The sequence below is a fragment of the Bos javanicus genome, chromosome 22 (assembly GCF_032452875.1).
Source record: "Bos javanicus breed banteng chromosome 22, ARS-OSU_banteng_1.0, whole genome shotgun sequence".
Lineage (NCBI taxonomy): Eukaryota > Metazoa > Chordata > Mammalia > Artiodactyla > Bovidae > Bos > Bos javanicus.
The window spans coordinates 39,164,020-39,183,717 of record NC_083889.1 but is presented as its reverse complement, the minus strand read 5'-3'; the positions used below and the strand labels follow the sequence as shown (position 1 = coordinate 39,183,717).

Below are 19,698 nucleotides of genomic sequence, written 5' to 3'. Positions count from 1 at the left end.
GCCCGTCCCCCAGCCTTGACACACTATAAAGAAACTAAGGGTATTTTTTTAAAACTTAGGGTATTTTTTAAAATGATGTGTTGGCGCCACCTAGTGTCAGCACCCTGTCATCTCACCCCCTGTCTCCAGAGGGGCCGACCATCACATTCATTGTTTGATGTCTCTGCTCTGGTGGCATTTGCGCAGCAGGCAGCGAAATGCCTCCCGGGGTTCTGCAGGGCAGTGGGGATGCCTCATTAATTTATCCCTTCCTTCCTGTCTCAGTTGCACAAAACGAATCTGTCCGACTGAAGCAGGGTTTGGCAGTTGAAGAGCAAAAAAGGATGCCTCCCTGTCAAAACCAATCTCCACTTTTCTCCAGCAGCTGGCTCCTTAGAGCCTGTCCCTGCTTTTCTGGCAGGAAAGCCATCTTCCCCAGGGCCGCCTTGGGCTTGGGGCTCTCGTGTAGCACACTGGGGACTCTGGCTCGTGTGGGCTGCTTGGCTTGTAGTTGGGCTCCCGGGAGAAACCAACACCAAGCTCCAGTCCTCTGGGGCTGCCCCTCTCCTGCTTGCCACCGCGCAGCGTTGTCCTCCCTGGCTCCCTTGCCCCCATGACCCTCCTTGTCCAGCATGGCATCGCCTTTGTTTGCTCTAGAACCCGATCCTGTACTCCTTTTCTCTCCCAGCTCGACAAGCACCCCCACTGTCTGCAGCACCTCCTCCCAGGCCTCTTCTCCTCTCTTAGCTCAGCTGAAGCTCCAGGGAGCTTTGTGAAGTGCCCCCCTCCCTGTATGGTTCTGTGGTTCGGGTCTTTCCCGTGGCTTCTGAGTGCTGTAGGGTAAAGGCTGGAATTTCCCTCTGGGTGTGTGAGGCCTCCCGCCTTGTTTCCTGCACCCCGATCCAGCTGCCTGCCTTTGATTCCCCCAGGCCTTCTGCCTCCTGAGGTCCCTTGGCCCACCCTCCCCTCCTCCCCTGACTCCCACACAGTGAGTGTCCACTCAGTCCTCAGTTGGATGTGTCTTCAAATGGGGCGTTCCCTGGACTGCATCGCATGAGTCAAATCTCCTGAGAAAGTGCTTGGAAAATGCAGCACAGCTCTCCTCCCCTTACTCACCCCATCCCGGTGTAACCGTAGCTCCGTACATGTCATTCTTGGGTGAATCGCTGTCTCCCCACTTTAGACCAGCAGTTCTCAGCCAGGGATGGTTCGCCACCCTGGGGACGTTTGGCAATATCTGGGGACATTTGTGCTTGTTTTAACTTGGCAGGAGGTATACTGGCATCAAGTGGGTAGGGGCCAGGATGCTGCTAAACATCATACAGGGCACATGGCAGCCCCCAGGAGCAGAGAATCGTCTGGCCCAGGAGGCCAGTGGATTACTCAGCTATAAAAAGGAAGGCGTTTGAGTCAGTTCTAACAAGGTAGATGAGCCTAGGGCCTATTATACAGAGCGAAGTAGGTCAGAAAGAGGAAGACAAATATCATATATTAACGAATACATGTGGAATCTAGAAAGATGGTGTGACGATCCTACATGCAGGACAGCAAAGCAGATACAGATGTGAAAAACAGATTCTTGGACTCTGGGAGAAGAAGGTGGGATGATTTGAGAGAACAGCAGTGAAACTTGTGCGTCCCTGATGGCTCAGATGGTAAAGAATCTGACTGCCATGCCGGAGACCTGAGTTTGATCTCTGGGTTGGGAAGATCCCCTGGAGGAGGGCATGGCAACCCACTCCAGTATTCTTGCCTGGAGAATCCCCATGGACAGAGGAGCCTGGCAGGCTACAGTCCATGGGGTCGCAAAGAGTCAGACACAAGTGAGCGACCAAGCACACACGGCACATTCACGTTACCGTATGTAAAATAAATAGCCAGGGCGAGTCTGATGGATGACGCAGGGCACCCAAAGCCAGTGCTCTGTGACAGCCTGGAGGAGCGGGCTGGGGAGGGAGGGGGAGAGGGGCTCAGGATGGAGGGGACACATGTATGCCGAAGGCCTGTTCATACTGACGTATGGCAAAAGCCATCCCAATATTATAAAGTAATTTTCTTCCAATTAAAATAAATAAAAAATTTAAAAATGTCTTTTGAGAAAAAGAAAAACCCTGCCTCAGAGTGGAAGCCCCATGGAGGCAGGAACCACGGCCACTGGGAAGGAGGTCGTCTGGAGAGCCAGAATGCCATTTAAAGGCTGACTCAGCGCTCTCGGCCCTTAAATGGGCTTGTCTGTAGACAGGTACAGAACCACCAGCCAGAAGGAATAAGTGGGAGGATTAGCCTGACTTTTCCTTGTGCTCTACCTACTACAGAGTCCTCCTGCTCCCAAGAGAGTTATCCTGACCTTTTGTGCCTTTGCTTTAAAAATGATTTGAAGTCCCATTTTTAATTTTATTTGTTTACACTCTGGTCTATTTCCAGTAAAATTTGATCTACTATTTTTAGTTGAGACATTCCACAAGTCAAACAGCCTTGGTTTCTAACAAAAATTTTGTTGTGGAAGCAAAGGCCAGATGACTAGGCAAGATTAAAAGAAGTTAACGCATTATAACAACTGAATTTAACCTGTGATGTGGGGGGAAAGGGTTGTAGACAACCTTTTGGAGACAAGTAGGGAAATTGGAATGTGTATGATGTTTCAGATATCAAGTTAGTGTTTATTTTCTTAGGTATGAGAGTAGTCAGCATGGGCTGCTATATCACACACCATAGACTGGGTGTCTTAAAACAACAGAAGTTTATTTCTCACAGTTCTGGGGGCTGAGGGGTCTGACATCAAGGAGCTGGACTCACTCTCTGGTGAGGACTCGCTTCTTGTAGCCGTCTTCTCACTATGTTGTCATGTGGGGAAGGGGTCTTATCAGGACCTTATCAGATCTCCCTGGGGTCTTATCAGGACCTTCATCCCACTCTCGGAGGCTCCACCCTCACGATCTACTTGTCTCCCCACGCTCGTCCTCCTATGACCATCTCCTTGGACATTAGGTTTCAGCACATGAATTTAGGGGCACACAGGTACTCGGATCCTCGCCATTACAGAAGAGAATGTCCTTATTCTTGGGAGATACAGACCCAAGTATTAAGGAGTGAAGTTCAGAATGTATATAACTTGTTTTCAGGGATAAAGCAGGAAAATGTGTGTTGTCTATGTGTTGTGTGTCTGTGTGTGGTGTGTCTGTTGTGTGTCTGTGTGTTGTGTGTGTGTGTGTACAGAAAGAGGAGGAGAGAGGGAAAACAGGTGTGGGAAAATGTTAGCAGGGGGAGGATCTAAGTGGTGGGAGTGTGGGTACTCCCTGTCCTCACGCACCAGCATTTCGCGGCTGTGGCCTTCAGGAGCTCAGGGCATTGGGCCCATGGTGCCGCTTGGCGCTGAGCTTGGCACTGAGCTTGGCCGTCTGTGTCCAGTCTGCAGCTCCCCGCCCATCCACATGAAGGTGCAGCCGCTGAACCAGACGGCGCTGCAGGTGTCCTGGAGTCAGCCGGAGACCATCTACCACCCGCCCATCATGAACTACATGGTGTCCTACAGCTGGACCAAGAACGAGGACGAGAAGGAGAAGACATTCACCAAGGACAGCGACAAGGACTTGGTAAGACCGCCTTGTTCTGAGTCGGGGCGTCCACAGCAATGAGGGGGGCCCCCGTGCATGTCCGGGGGTGCTTCCTCTGCGACATTCCAGCCGTGTGCCGCCTTCCTGGTGAAGCGGGTACTGCCGTGGACAGCACTGCAAGGCCTGCTTGAGCTCCATCCCGCCCTTACACTTGCCGGCCACACCGCCAGGAAGAGTTCATCTGCTTGTAGTTAGGCCCTTCAAAGCTGACTGCTTTTTCTTTCATTATTTAAAAAAGAGACGTCAGGAAGCCCTCGTCATCTGATAGTGTTACTGTAAATGCCCCGGACAGTGGGGCCAGGCACTCGCTGCTACTTTACTGCAGTCATTCCCCCTCTGCCCTCCTCCTCCCCACTCCTTCTCTTGTCAACCCCACCAGGCAACCCTCTGCAGTCCCCACCGCTCCCTTCTGTCACATTTCATCTGCCTCACGCCTTCTACCTGCGAGACCCCGGCGACCACGCCATATTTAACCACAGTTCTCAGGCTCTCAGACCCTGTAATACCTGACTTCACTTTTGAGCTACACGTGCCCAGTTCCGTGTTTCATCGTAGATGTGCATAAATATTTAGTCGCCAGCCCCCAACAAGGCCCTTGAGAACAGATGTTTGCAGAAGCCAAGTCTTCTTCCCCTAGAAAAGCAATCACTCCAACAAGCACTGGTCTTTACATCTTTGCCCAGAAACTCAAAGCGACACATTTGGGTTTGAAAGCCTGGCATTTATTGTTAATCAAAAGAAGTCTTTGGGATAATGAAGCCCATCATTGTATATGTACATGAAAAATGTAATAGCACCGAGTGGGATTCTTAATGACTGTTACTGCTTTTTTTCTTCCCAATACAGAGTCCCCAGGGCCCGTTCAATCACTTACAGTATAATACTTTTCGTATTGCTTCAGATGACGATTCTTTTACTTCATTTCCATTTATATTTTCAATTTCCCCACTAGACGTTGTTATCTGGGTCACATTAGGGAATGATGAGCTTCATGAAATCGGAGAGGAATCTATTGAAAGGCACCCTAGGTTGTGATATGTTTTAACCTTTTCTCTTGTCAGGACCAGAAGTCCGGGAGGGAGGTTTCTCTTTCTGAGCTGAGGGGGCTTGCGTTAATCAGCAGAAACTAGCTGGGCCCTTATTCGGTTTCTTATACTAAGTGGGAGATAATTAAACATGCAAAGATGAATAGATACCGGCTCAGAGTGAATTCTAATAAATTCCTGCTTAGAGGAAGCGAAGATTTTTGCTCTGCACAGAAGACGAGGTCACAGGTTTAGAGACTGAGGCATAAATGAGTTTCAGAGAAAGAGAGAGATGTAGAGAAAAACATGCTTTGACAGCAAGTTCTTTTTTTATAAGGATTTCTAGGGGTGGTTCTTTTCTTTGGGGACACACAAAATTAATTTTCTTAATTCCTCAAGAAGTTGAGAGTGCTGACTTAGTGGCAGCAAAGCTTTTCTCCAATTTAGGATTCTTGTGGCCCAGAAACATTTCCCAAGCATTTTCCTGGCTTTTGCCAGCATCCCCCCGACACACACACACCCTCACTGCCAACCTGGGGAACAGGTGTTGTTGCCTGCCTTTTCCAAAAGGTAGGCTGAAAGTGAAATACCTGGACCCCAACCTCCCGCTCTACCCAGGAATACATTTTGCCAGGCAGCAGGCGGCAGGCATGGCCACAGTAACTTGTTAATGCCTCTGCAGAGGTTTTCAATAGCTACCTTGGGGGAAACCCACTCAGTGGTTAAGCTCCCAGAGCTGCTTTCTGGACCTGGCCCAGAATTCAGTGACGAGACATTTCAACATCAGGGAGTCTCTAAAAATCAGTTGCCTTTACTATTTGTTTCTTTGGGCAGGCAAGCCCTGCCAACTTTTTGGGCATTTTCCATTTTCTGATTTTTAAAAGTCTCTTGGAGTAAAGCTTTGCGGGATGGGGATCTGGATTTGGCTCCTGACTTGGGACCAGGGATTGGGAAACTTTTCTCTTGAAAGAGTCAGAGAGTTAAGATTTTAGGATTTAAGGCATCTATGGGCAACTACTCGACTCTGCCACTGAAGGGTGAAAGCTGCCACAGCAACAGGGAAATGAATGGGTGTGGCCGTGTGCCAATAAAACTTTATTTACAAAAAACAAACAGTGGGCCAGATTAGGGCTGTGGGCTGTCACTTGCCAACCCCCGTGTTAGACCAGGGGCATGGTTTCTATTGTGCGGTGAGGACTACCAATGTGCGAGGCTTGCTTGACCTGTGTTGTACAGCCCTCACAAGAACCCTGCGAGGGAAATCTTACTCTCTCTGCTTAACAGCTGGAGGGAGCAGAGGCCAAAAGACAGTGAGCAGCTGACTCAGAATCACACAGCTGGTGAGTGGCATGACACAGGTAGATCTCTTGTCCTCGGACTTCCAGTCAAGTATTCTTCCGGCTTCGTGCCTTGTGTTATCCAAGGTCTAGGTACAACAGTGCCTTTAAACTGCAAGGAAACAGTAACACAGAGACTTCGTTGTGGCTGCTCTAAACTCTTCACGGCCCTGGAAATTCAGTGCACTTGATGATTCTAGATGGTAAATCATTATCGTTTACAAGGTAGAGCAGTTCTGATACAAGTCCCAGCCTCATGGGTACAGACAGGGCTGAAGGCACGCTCCAAGACAGAGTCCAGCATCTGTGTCGAGACTGGTATTCCTTCTCTTACTCTACATGTTTTTGTGTTGAAAACATATTCCCAGGTGAGGTTACTTCTGAATGCTTGTTCCTTTCAGAGGGAGCCTTTGGTTAGTGAGGAAGCGTCGTGTTTGTTGGGCTTTGCCATGGTACCCAGCAACCTACATGTGATGCTTAACAGTCTTTTACATTCGCCTTTCGAATGTACAGTGTGCTCTGGCCTTTAGCACTAGCTCACTCCTGTCCTTTCCTCACCCTGCAGAAAGCCACCATCAGCCACGTCTCCCCTGACAGCCTTTACCTGTTCCGGGTCCAGGCCGTGTGTCGCAACGACATGAGGAGTGACTTCAGCCAGACCATGCTCTTCCAAGGTGAGGAGCTGGCCTTCTCGTCTGCCCTGAGCCCTTCTCCTTTGGGCTTTGTCCTTTTTCCTGTTCGGGTACTTGCACATGAGACTACCAACCTGGCCTAAACACCAGTGTGGGTTTTGCAGTCACACCTGAAAAGCCTGGGAGGTTTCACAGGCCAGAGGAGGGGAAGAAGGGTGAAGTGATTATTTTTTACAATTACCATCATTTTCCATCCATGGAGATCCGAGCATGTGTCTACGACTGTGTCAGATCATAGAATCAGCTCCTAGTCACGTGGAGGAGTACTGTCTTTGGATTTTTAGCTGATTTAGGGTCTAGTGGAATGTTTCAGGTCAGCTTTGGGGCATAGCAAGAGGAGAATTCACTTTGGTGAAGAATTTAAAGAAGCACTTAAAAACTTTGTCATCAAGATGTCATTAAAGATGTCATCTTTAAATGGAATATTTTTTAAACCAAAATCAATGTAAAATACCCATGAACAGCAGCAAAAAATCAAAACTTTGCATGAAGACAGGATATTCTCTGTCTTACTTGCCCCACGATCAACTCAGTCTTGGTTCCAGTAAAACTTGATTGACAAAAATTGGCAGCTGGCCTGTGGGCTGTAGTTGGCAGACCTGGTTTTGTGAAGCGCACTGAGACCAGTGTGGACGGAGCGACCAGGGCATCAGGCTTTGCTCTGCCTGTCTGATGTCCTCCCTGGGAAGGTTCTTTACTTCCTGGATCCTCAGTTTCAAAGACACAAACCAGGCCAGTGCTGCTTAACGTTTGTGAGTTATGTATCTGGGATGAAGGCTTTGGACATTTTCCCTAGAACATGCCAGAAGTTTGCATGTCACAGCTTCCGGGGTCTCAGAAACCTGTAGACTGTAGATCCGGCTTCACTGTCTGGAATCCTGTGAAAAACGCACATTCACGGGCCCCTCCCAGACTAATCATCTCGGACTCTCAGAGGATGAGGCCCAGGAATCTGAATTTGAACCAGACGGCTCAGGTACCAGGCATGCAATGAGAGATGGAGAAGTTGCTGACTCAGGGCCGGGGCCCTGACATGAGAGCCTCAAGTTGAGTCTTGGCTGCCACGTGATCTTTCTGTGACTCTGAAAATGTTGACTGTCTCTAAGCTGCAATTTCACAGTCTGAAGGTGGTAGTTAGGAGAGTACTGCCCTCATGGGGCCCTTGTCAAGTGACAGGGTGATTCATGTTACGTAATTAGCACAGAGCCTAGAACCAATGCTCAGTATCCCCTTAGTGTGAGGCTTAGTATAAAAGATAATATGTGATGAACCCAGAGTAGGAACCCCTTCAGCTGAGATTCCCTCCAAGGATCCCTTCTAGCTTTGCAGGTTTGCATCTAGTATTGAAAGAGCCTTTGCTGACATTCACATCAGCTCATCCTTCCGTTTAAACTACTTGAAATTAGCATGGCTGTATTTTTTTCACGAGTAAATCGCACTCACTGTGTGTCCACCTGAATGTACAGGCCCATCTGCTTGTGTTGAGGAGAGTCCACAGGCCAAGGCCAGGTCTGTGTGGGCCAGCCCACAGGAGACAGCAGGGGAAGCCAGAGCGCATGCGCTTGCTGAGGTCGGGGCCCGGCAACTTTGGGCACATAAATCATGATTAGGCCGCCCATGCGCTCTAACTAGGAACCCGGAATCTGCAAAACCGCCTTTCCTGATTAATAGGCCCCTGAGCTCACTGGCTTCTGCACAGACTTTGAAAAATGAAATGTTTGTAATATAATGCAGTTCCCAAAAGCCTCATCAGCTATAAATTCCGAGCACGGAATAGTTAAAATGTCTGACCACAGTGACTCCTTAAAGATGGCAGTGCCTCCTTGCCTGAAGACTTCCCTTGCTCAGGGGTGGACGTGCATTCACTCATTTTCTGTACCAGTGTTTGTCCCTGCATGTTGACCAAGGGACATACAGTGGCCTTAGGATCTTCCCTGCACCTTCCAGTGGGCAGTGGAAAAATGAACTCTGCAGGGCAGCTAGCACACCTTTTCTGATGAGCCAGCTAGGAGCTTGTGAGCAATAGAGGCCAAAGTTCAAAACAGATCAACTTTTAAGAGTTGACTGTTAAAAGGGAAAGAAAGAAACATAGGGAATTTCATGGGCACTTTATTAAGAATAATTAGGTTTCCCCTTGATAAAGTTTGCCTCTAATTTGGCAGCATGAGAAAGCCATGTGGAATATTTTCATTGTTACAGTAAATAATGGGTTTCCCCGGTGGCTCAGTGGTAAAGAATCCACCTGCAGTGCAGGAGATGCAGGACACACAGGTTTCATCCCTGGGTTGGGAAGATCCCCTGAAAGAGGAAATGGCAACCCACTCCAGTGTTCTTGCCTGGAACATCCCATGGACACAGAAGCCTGGCAGTCTGTGGTCCAAGGGGTCACAAAGAGTCGGACACAACTGAAGCGACAAAGCACAGCACATAGTAAATAACACAATATTTATGTCCTGGATAACATAATAAATAAGTTATGCTTACCTTACTGTAGTAAGTATGATCATAATAATGGTGATCATTGTCTGTGGAGTGGTTCCCAGTTACAGAGTGTTTGGCCCTAAGTCATCTCATCTGACCTCATGGCAGCTTGTAATGCAGACGTTATTTTCTAGAGGGGGAAATGATGTTCTGAGCAATTGAGTAACTTGTCCCCCCCCTCCCCCCAAAAAAATCATTCGATTACTAAGCAGAGTCCAGTTTCTTATTCCAAAGCCCAGTCATTTATACACAACGACAGACCACCCCAAAGCATAAATATTATCCTGTATCCTGGGTCTTCAACAAACAGCTCGAAAGATTGATTGCCAAGTGTTCAAAAGTTTTTTTGCAGGTCTCAGCAGTCATGGAAAATAAGGGCTTGTAAGGCTTCTCTTTGAGCCACAGACCCATCAGGCAGCCTGGCCAAGCCATCAGATCCTCTCTCAGAATGGTTTAAAATAAATAAGTAAAATACATAGGAAAGGAAACCAATTACACTTAGATACAGTTGTCAAAATATTTTAAACACGCAAATCGGCAACGTAGTCATTGCTGCACTTCTTTTATGAAAGTATTAAATGACAAGTGGTGGGTCTGTTAGTGATGGTGATTTCTGAGTAGCAGTGAACATAAATGATACTTCAAAATAGCTCCAGCAACTGTAAGGCAGCAGGGAAATATCCCACTTCAGTCATAGATAGACAGAGACACAGGATGGTCCCGCTAAATAGAGCTGAGACTCCAAGCTTCCGTTCCTCTTGCAAGAAGAAGCTACATCTCCCTGACAGCTCAGTGGAGACATGTGTCTCCTTTTCCCCCCATCCCTGAATTCCACCAGGCCGATGGACTGGTGATCTGAAAGGCCCAGTAGAAGCTTCCTAGTCATCACGACTAGCACTGACCCCAATGGGAATTGTTCAAGATCAATGAAAACAGGCACAGTGATGGAGTGGCCACTGAGTTTGTTGGCCTTAAATTAAGGCCTTTGTAAAGGGCAGGAAAAGCAGATCTCTTAGGAAGCTTTTCTTCCTGTGTTAACAAAGGGAGGTGTGTATACCTGTCTGAGGCAGCACAGTATTGATCCCGAAGCAGCTCACTGATGGTGGGAGGTTATATTTAGTGCCAAGCAAGGACTGTTTGCTTCCTGGGCTGCCTCATCTGACCTGGTTGTATTGACGTGTAGATCAGTCTATTCCCCACAGTTGTCTCTTCACACGTTTCACTTTCCAGCTGAGCAAAGTGAATATATCGTTAAGTTGGGGGGTGCAAATGTAGATGCCCTGTGGCCCAGCAGGGAACCACATACAAATGAGGCGGGACCACATGGAAAACTGGAGAGGTGCCCTTTGAAAGGGGGTGATGGACGCTTAGCCCCTGCCAAATATGGCCCTGTAGGGAGGTGAACTCAGTTTTGCCAAAAATTGCAATTTTTCTTCAGGATGAGGAGGAAATTGGGATTTTCAGGTTAAAGCTGCTGTTTAAAATGTTGACAGTGAATTCGTTTTTTTTTTTTTTAGTTTGCAGGGCAAATAAAAAATAGTTCGAGTACTTGCCCCACTTCTAATTTAGGTAAAAACTCCAGCAGATACAAATGTTATTTCTTTGGGAATTTAGTGGGTTTTTTGTACCTTTCTCAATGCCATGTATGTATGAGAAGCAAATGTTTATTTTATATAGGACTATTGTTTTTGAGATCAGCACAAAAAGTGAGTCTGACAAATAGATTACAGTTGTTACATTTTTTTAGGAAGAGATAAAAAGTACTAGTTTAAGGTAAACTGTAATAAGTTTAAGATGCATATTATAGTCCCTGAAAGGATAATATAAGACATTATCACCAAAAAAAAAGACAATAGAGAGTAACAATGGAATACTATGAAGTTCAAAAACAGAATGTTGACAAAGGTCAGAGCGGTCGTGAGAGCACCTCTGTGGAGGCATGTACAAACCTCTGGGATGCTGGAGAATGTCTGTATTTTAATATAAGGGCGAGTTATACAGCAGTAAAAAATTAATTTGCCTCTACACTGAAGATTTGTGCATTTTGCTGTATGTAAGTTTTATTTCAACTAAGAAAATGATTGCAATTTTGTAAAGTTTTAAACTAAGAGCTTAAGACAAGAGTCAGAAACTATGACCCACAGATATGGCCAGATACGGCCATCTGCATGTTTTTTGATGACTCACAAACTGAGAAGGGTTTCACATTTTTTGATAGTTAGGGGGTAAAAAAATGAAGAGTATTTATAACATGTAAAAATTATGTTTTTCAGATTTGTGTAGGTAAGTACAGTTTTGTTGGAACAACAACAAGAAAGTTCTGCTGTTTACAGTATAATTTCTTTGCTTCTCAGCTAATACCACTCGAATATTCCAAGGGACCAGAATTGTCAAAACAGGAGTGGTAAGTAGAGAATGTAATTGCTTTGTCATGGCTGGTTGGTAATATGCATGCATTTAGAACTGTCACCGCAAGGTGGCAGTATGATGTTGTCAAACTGCTCAATGAGAATTAGTTAAAAAACTGAATAAATTATACACTCCATATAATTCAGTACAGTGCATTATTTTAAAAAGCTGTGCAACAGAGTTAAGCCAGCATTGTTATACTGTATTGCTTTTGTCAAGATAAAAATTTTTAATGGTTTATAATTTGTGAGATCATAGGATGTAATAATGCAAAGGAGTAGGGACAGGCTAAGATTGAAAGGTTGTTATTTGACCAAAGTTATATGAATTTGCACATGTCTGGAGCCTCAGTATCTACGTTTTCTCCTTTCTAGTACAACTAATACTTGTAATAATAATTGCAGTGTTGGTACTAACAAATCCTACAATATATTAAGTTTTTCCTGGGTTTCAGGCACAGAGTATTAGTTTATTTACCCCTCACGGCATCCCACAAGTTTGGTATTACTATGACTCCCATTTTATGGATGAAGAAGTGGAGGTTCAGTGAGTTAATGTGCCCAGCATCTCCCAGAGAGCAAGTGAGGTATCATGCTCAAGCCAGGCTGTCTGACTGCTCTGTCTCCAGTGCCTTCTCGGGGGTGGCACCTGGCATTTCATTCACCACCTTAATAACTCATCATTTGCTAACTTGATCATCATTTAAACTATAGACTTTTCAAACTGAAATTTGATGAGACAGTAGTGAAATCTAAGTGGTTCTGGCTGTATTACTTTTAACTACATAAATGATGGGATGGAATTCTGGATTCTTCATATGAGGTTTCAAGAACTAAAAATAAACGAATAAGTCAGAGCAGCACTTATTTTTGTAAGATACCATGTGCAAATACAGTCCCCCCATGAAGCCTGATTGAGTAGGATGGGAAGAATGAGCTGAGACTTGTTCCTAGTCAGCCGCACCTCTGCTGCTTAACCTCTCTGTGCCCCGTTTTCCTCACCTGTAAAGTGGGGTGATGTCCACGTGTGTCCCTGGGAGAGCCTGGGATGCCCAGGCACATAGTTGGAGCTTTTTAAATGGAACTCTTACTGTCATCTATACAAGCATGTATTTTGCTATGATTAAATCTGGAGAGTCTGAAATCAGATATGGCAGGTGTACAGCACCCGACCCAGGGATGTGGGTGTAAACCGGCTCCCAAGGCCTGCAGTGTAGAGCGCGGCCCGACTTCTGATCTGGCCACTGCAGACATGTAGCGGCCACTGTCCTCTGTCCATCCACTTCCTCACTTTAAGATGTGCGGCTGGATTCTGGAGCTTCTGTAGACCTCAGGGCTGCGAGTTGCCCACAGTGCCGCAGTGAATGCAAGAGCTCCTGCCTCCTCCAGTGTCACCCAGCAACGCGTGACTGTCCAGTGTTGCCCGGGTATTGCTTATTTGATGTTTGCCTTTCAGACAGGGTTTCCCAGGTGGGCAGAGAACCCAGCAGCATGAATGCTGCTTACTTTTTTGCCACTTAGCCTCCTCCTCCTGAGCAATATCAGTGAAAAGTTGAAGTTGGGTTCAAGACATAGGTTACAAATTTTAAGTAATTATAAAAACATGAAGAGCGGTGATGGTCAGCCACAGATGGCCTGTTGTCAGCTTTGGCACCAGCCTTTGGGAGACTCTGAGAATAAAGGTGAAGATGAGTGGAAGCCTTTGGGGGGTCGCATCCAGGGCCTGGTTCCCAATCCCAGTGACTGACACTCTGCTTTCTCTTCCTCCCTCTCTTCCCCCCACCTCCCTGGGCAACCCCTTCAAGCCCACAGCATCGCCGGCCTCTTCAGCTGACATGGCCCCCATCAGCTCAGGCTCTTCCACCTGGACATCCTCCGGCATCCCCTTCTCCTTTGTCTCCATGGCGACTGGGATGGGCCCATCGTCCAGCGGCAGCCAGGCAACCGTGGCCTCCGTGGTCACCAGCACGCTCCTGGCCGGCCTGGGCTTCAGCGGCGGCGGCATCTCCTCCTTCCCCAGCACTGTGTGGCCAACGCGCCTGCCTACGGCCGCCTCGGCCAGCAAGCAGGCCGGCAGACCCGTCCTGGCCACGACCGAGGCCTTGGCCAGCCCGGGCGCCGACGGCGATTCAGCGCCCAGCAAGGACGGCGAGGGCGCGGAGGAGAGCGAAAAGGACGAGAAGAGCGAGAGCGAGGACGGCGAGCGGGAGCACGAGGAGGAAGGCGAGAAGGACTCCGAGAAAAAGGAGCGGAGTGGGGTGACCCATGCCCCGCGGGCGCGCAACCACACCCAGCCCACCGCTGCGCCCTCGGCCCCCGGCACCGCTGCCCAGGAGGGCGCGCATCAGACTACATCCGGGCGCGAGCGGGCCCGCACTGCCATCCCCACCGCCCGGCCCCAGGACGCCCTGGACCCCCTCTCGGTCACCCCCACCCAAGTGCCCCCCACAGTCACAGAGGAGCAGGACGAAGACAGTGATCCTGCGAGGCCCGAGATGCCATCCAGGAAGCCCGTGCCCCCAGGGGACCGGTTTCCCGAGGACAGCAGGTTCATCACTGTTAACCCAGGTAAGCGCCGCCCCTCCCCTGAGCCCTCAAGCTGATGTGAACAGTCTTACCCTTGAAGAAATATTTGAGAGCAGAGAGGGAAGATCCAGAGAGTGCTTAGTATTCCTGGAATTGTGTGCGTGTGTGTGTCTCTTAATATTTTCTTCTGATAAAAATCACCTCTTCTATTAAAGTGGCTCGACTAAGTCTTGTCTTCATACTTGCTTCCTGGTAAAGTCGACTTGCTTAAGTAACTCCAGGCACTTCGGCCATACCGTGAAGTACATGATGGAAAAAGACATCCATCTTGAGAAATGTATTCTTTCCGATTTCTTTGCTTAGGCTCTTACGCAGCCCCTGTGTTTCTGGGCTGCCTGATCGGTGCCAGTCGCTTGCCGGGGTGCTGACTGAGGTGAGCATGATGCCTGCGGCTTGAAGCTCACAGGGGAAAAGAGGAGCCCGAAACAGGGAAGTTAGGAAATAGGTTGGAAAGCAAGCAAGCAGATCCATGGGCAAGCCAGAAACCTAGCTAACAGTTGGTGGAGACTGTGAACGATCACAGTGAAGGAAAGAAATAGGGTGGTGTCAAAGAAAAGAATCAGGAAGAGGGCAAGGAGCTATTTTAACCATCAACGGCCACTCGGGGGAAGTGACTTTATATTAAAACTACAGGGGTGAGAACCTCCAGCGTGGGGAGAACTGGGATTCGCTCATCCCAGCTTGTGAAATAGTGCCCCATTTGCTCGGAATTGTGCGTTTTATGGATGATGACTCCAGGGCACAGCTGGTCTGCCCTCGGCGGCGAGGACATGATCCCCATCTTCCTGGCCAGGGGTGATTTTGTGGCTCTGTCCTATGCTCACATCTTATTGAAACATCCTGGTAGTTTTTACAAGGGAGTCCTGAACATGAGGGGTTGTTATTGTTGTGGGGGTTTTCTTAATAAGAAAGTCTCTCTTTTGCCAGACTACAAGATGTTTAGTAACAATTTTTTTCTTTCTTTCTTTTTTTTTTTTTTTTTGCGTCTAAGCTGTTGTGGAGTTATAAGAGTGCAAAAAAAAAAAAAGCAACTGGTAAATATTTATTTGCTTTTGCACTTGTAAACATTAAAATTCATCTAAAGCTGAGACCTCGTATGTTAAGATACAACTTAGAATAAATTTTCATGTTTTGAATTACGTTCCTCCTTAAAGATGGTATGGACTCATGTTTTGAAGTGTGGGTCTGCTGCTGGTGCTGCTCACTTTGTCCCAGTTTTAGGGGAAGGTGCAGAGTGGCCCTCTAAGAATCAAGTAAAGGAAATATCAAGCCACTTGGGAAGCTGTTTGCAGCTCTTCCTGCAGGAGCAGTAACATTCCCTACAGGAATTGATGTGGAAAAGTTGGATTTCTTGCATTTGGAGATATTAAAAGAGATATTTGTGAGGTACCCACTTAATACCAGGCACTGGACTAGGCGTTGGGAATAGACTCTAGATCTAGTCAGGCTTGTGTTCTCCTGAGGTTTATGTTCTAATGGAAAAGCTTGAGAGTGTTCCAGTAAATGAATACATTGCCATCAAGTGCTGGAGTTGGGGTCAGGGACAGTTTTCATCCAGTGGTCAAGGGAAGGGCATTTGAGTGGAGACCCCGGTAGTGAGAAGCTAGCTAGGCAGTGACTCATGGAAGAACATTCTGGGCTATAGGAGCAGCAGGTCCAGAGATCCTAAAGTGGGGGCTAATTTGGATCAGTCAGGGAGCCATCAGAGGGCCAGCGTGTCTGGACCCCCGAGATCAGGGATGCAGGATGAGTTAGAGCAGAGCTCAATTCAGAAAGGGGCTTGTCAGCCATGCTGAGGCTTGGGTTCTAAGCAGTGTGAAAAACCAGTGGTGGATTTCCCCAGCAGAGTTACTCATCTGATGAACTTTTCCAGAAAGTCATTTCAGCCTCTCTGTGGACGTTTAGGGAGGCAGGAATGGACACAGGAAGGTGAGTTAGGAGGTGATGACTGAGGCAGCTTGGACCAGTGTGGTTTCTCCACAGACAAGCAGTGGACCTGGAATTGATTTTCAGGCTTGAACAGTTACGCTTGCAGGCTAGGGGCTCTGGCAAAGTAGCCTTCTGAGCTGGCTCCTCTTAAACATTTCTTAGTCCACACTCCTGAAAAGCTCTCCAAGAGAAGAGCTTGAAGCTTTGGCAGTTTGAGAGACTGGTGCGGGTGGGGGCCTGGGATTCAGTCCAGGTGAGCAGAAATGAGTCCTTGCAGTGACAGTCAAGTTGCTGGTTCCAGGGAGAGGGGAGCAGAAACAATTGGTAAAACCTGTGGAGGTTTCTGCCTTCAGATGCAGAACCTGTGAGTCTCCAGCTTCAACCCTGCACGCATCTGAGTGTCCACGATCTTGGCAGAGTAGCTTGTGGAGTCAGATCCTCCTAGGAGGCTCTGCCCTTTATTCTCACAGGGTCTTCAGGCCAGTCTTTTGCTCAGCATCCTCACCTGTAAGGTGGGCATAACTAGAGCCCTTAGTGCAGATAAACGGAGCCACCCTTCTTGTCAGTGACACGGGAAGAGGAGCTTCACGCAGCCTGAGATCCACAGGACAGCAAGAGCGACTATGAGGCAGCCCCTTGCAGGTCTCCAGCAGTCATCCTGAAACTTTGAAGAGCAGGCGGAGACTGTGGTCCCCAACGAGCTGGCACTAGAAACAATCTCCAGAAACTCCAGTCTGCCCCCAACACTGGTAAAGCAGAGCTTCTACCTTTCCACCTTCATCTCAATGGGAGCGTCCACTTCTTCCCAAAGTCAGAGGGATCTTCCTTTAGAATTTCAGGTAGTTCCAATTTGAGAGTGGTGGTAGGGCTTGATTAAGCCAGAGATGAGCAAACTTTTTCTGCAGACAGCCAGAGAGCAAACAGTTCCAGCTTTGTGGTCTGTAAGTCTTTGTTGCAACTATACCTCTTTGCAAGGTGGCATGTAAGCAGCCTGAAAGACCCCACAAATGGGCGGACGTGATTTGAGTTCTGGTAAAACTCAGTTTTCAAAAACAGGCAGTGGGCATGATTTGATCAGCAGGCTATCATTTGTTGACCCCTGTGGCTTTACACAGAAATGTGTGTGTGTGTTGCTCAGTCATGTCTGACTCTCTGCGACCCCATGGACTGCAGCACACCAGGCCTCCCTGTCCCTCACTGTCTCCCGGAATTAGCCCATTGCCCATTTGTCGGTCACGTCCATTGAATCAGTGATGCTGTCCAGCCACCTCATCCTCCACCACCCTCTTCCCCTTGTGCCTTCCGATACTTTGGCCACCTGATGGCCAGCTGACTCATTGGAAAAGACCTTGATGCTAGGCAAGATTGAAGGCAAATGCATGTGTGCCCGTTGGTTAATAAAAGATATAAGTAACTTGAGGGTAAAACCCCCTGTTGTGCATGACCCCCAAGGTCTCACTTTGCCTCGATCCATCTTGCCCATTTCTCCATCTGCCTCCTCCAGCTTGGTGTTTATTTTTTTAAACAAAATCCCCATCATTTTAATGTTAGTGGCGACTTCTTTTAAAGACTCTGGATGTACATTTGTGTAAATCTGTTCCACATTTATTTTTTCTTCGTGTTAAAAACAATTCTTCCAGTCGATATTTAGTCTCTTCAAAAAAAGCATTAACGTTAAACAAATTGTGTTGTTTTTTTACCAGCATCTCCAAAAGGCTTATTTAAATCCCCTTGATGTTTGATAACATCTTTTCAAAAAATCCTATGAATAGTATCTTCAGTATTAACTTGCAGGGAAGAACAGAGAACGATTCTCTAGAAGAAAGGGGCCATTTCAGACACATACAGGAATCAGGCAGGTAACAGCCAGGGTCCCTCCCTCAGCAGCCACGGCCCAGATGTGGTGAAGACACCCCCAGAGGCCAGTTGATGCAATACAGTGTTCTTGGAGTACGCAGCATGCCCCAGCAGTAGCATCTCAGGGTGGGCACAGTCTACAAACTCATCATTTAATGCTGGGGTTTTCCCTTTTTTTTCCTCATACCTGGGAAACTCCTTTTTCAGACTGCATCTTGCTCAGAGCCCCATTATGTAAACACTCATTCACTGAAAGCTGGCTGAGTGCCTCCTCCAGTTCAGGGGTCGGGAGAGTGCAGTCTCCAGACCAGATCTTGCCTTTGACTGACTTTGGTCCTAACCCTGAGCTAGGAATGGGCTTCCCTGGTGGTCCAGTGATAAAGAATCTGCCTGTAATGCAGGAGACTGAGGTTCGATCTGTGGATCGGGAAGATTCCCTGGAGGAGGGCATGGCAACCCACTCCAGTATTCTTGCTTGGAGAATTCCGTGGGCAGAGGGACCTGGCAGGCTACAGTCCATGGGATCACAGAGAATCAAAAGGACATGACTGAAGCAGCTGAGCACACACGTAAATCTGCAGTAGACTCAGTGAGCCAGAGACTTGGGGCTGCTTTCCTGCTCTGACTCAGAGTCGAGGGTGCTAAGATCCAGTCACCTCTCTCCCTTGGGCAAATCTTGAGTACCTCTTGGGAACACTTACACTCTAAGGAAACCCAGCTTGAAAATCTTTAGAAACAATTGCATTGCTGCTTAATATTTGTTCCATGCTGGTGATGTGTGCGCTAAAAGCCAAAATGTGATGTCACTTATTCTACACAACCCCAGGGGGCCTCTGCTGTCTTTGTGGCCCTTAAACCAGTGGGAAAACTGAGGCGTGCATGCTAAGTCGCTTCAGTTGTATCCAACTCCTTGCAACCCTATGGACTGTAGCCCACTAGGCTTCTCTGTCCATTCTCCAGGCAAGAAGACTGGAGCGGATTGCCATTCCCTCCCCTAGGGGATCTTCCCAACCCAGAGATTGAACTGGTGTCTGTTAAATCTCCTGCATTGGCAGGCAGGTTCTCTCCCACTAGCATCACCTGGGAGCCTGAGGAAACCAAGGCTCAAAGGTTAAGGAATTTGCCTGAGCAAGGCATGGTGAGACGGGGGGTCAGACACAGGCCCTGAACCCACCTGGTGCTGCTGGCTTCCTGCCCTTGGGGCTTATTCGCCAAGTGGGCAAATAATTCAAATGAATTATTAATTATTAAGTGAATATTTGAATGTGTCCTTGTAAAAAGAAACCATTTTTTCACTTTTGGCACAGACTCTCAAGGTCACCTAGAGATGAGCGTGTTCCCTTTCCTCACAGGGATATTTGGCAACATCTGGAAACGTTTTCGGTTATCATGACTGAAGCAGGACCTGCTCCTAACATGTAATGGGAAGAGACCAAGGATACTGCTGAACATCCCAAGACACAGACCAGTCCCACAACAAAGAATTTCTTAGTCCAAAATGTCCATAATGCCATGGTGGAGAAACTCAGATTTATAGGTTAACATAAAGTTCCTTTTCAAAGATGTTTACTTGGGAGGAAAAAATAGGAGGTAATTTAAGGTCAGAAATAAGTAGCAATACAGGCTCATGAATACAGAGCAGACGTCATGACTGAACTTCAGCTGGGATTTATGGGGGGAGATGCTTCATGCTTTGTTTGGTTGGCTTTTTGGCTCTGCTGGGTCTTAGCTGCAATGCGTGGGATATGCAACCTTCCTTGTGGCGTGCAGAATGTTCAGTTGTGGCTTGC

At 47.6% G+C, this 19,698-nt stretch overlaps 1 protein-coding gene across 3 annotated transcripts in view; it reads left to right on the top strand.

The window, feature by feature from the left end:
- PTPRG (protein tyrosine phosphatase receptor type G) overlaps positions 1-19,698 on the top strand; it is a 777,275-nt gene that overhangs the window by 658,588 nt on the left and 98,989 nt on the right. For all 3 annotated transcript variants that reach the window (XM_061396518.1, XM_061396519.1, XM_061396517.1), the window contains exons 9-12: positions 3,388-3,572; positions 6,521-6,629; positions 11,483-11,532; positions 13,342-14,104. In XM_061396518.1, the coding sequence (XP_061252502.1) occupies positions 3,388-3,572; positions 6,521-6,629; positions 11,483-11,532; positions 13,342-14,104 (1,107 nt within the window). The remainder of the gene's footprint in view (positions 1-3,387; positions 3,573-6,520; positions 6,630-11,482; positions 11,533-13,341; positions 14,105-19,698) is intronic.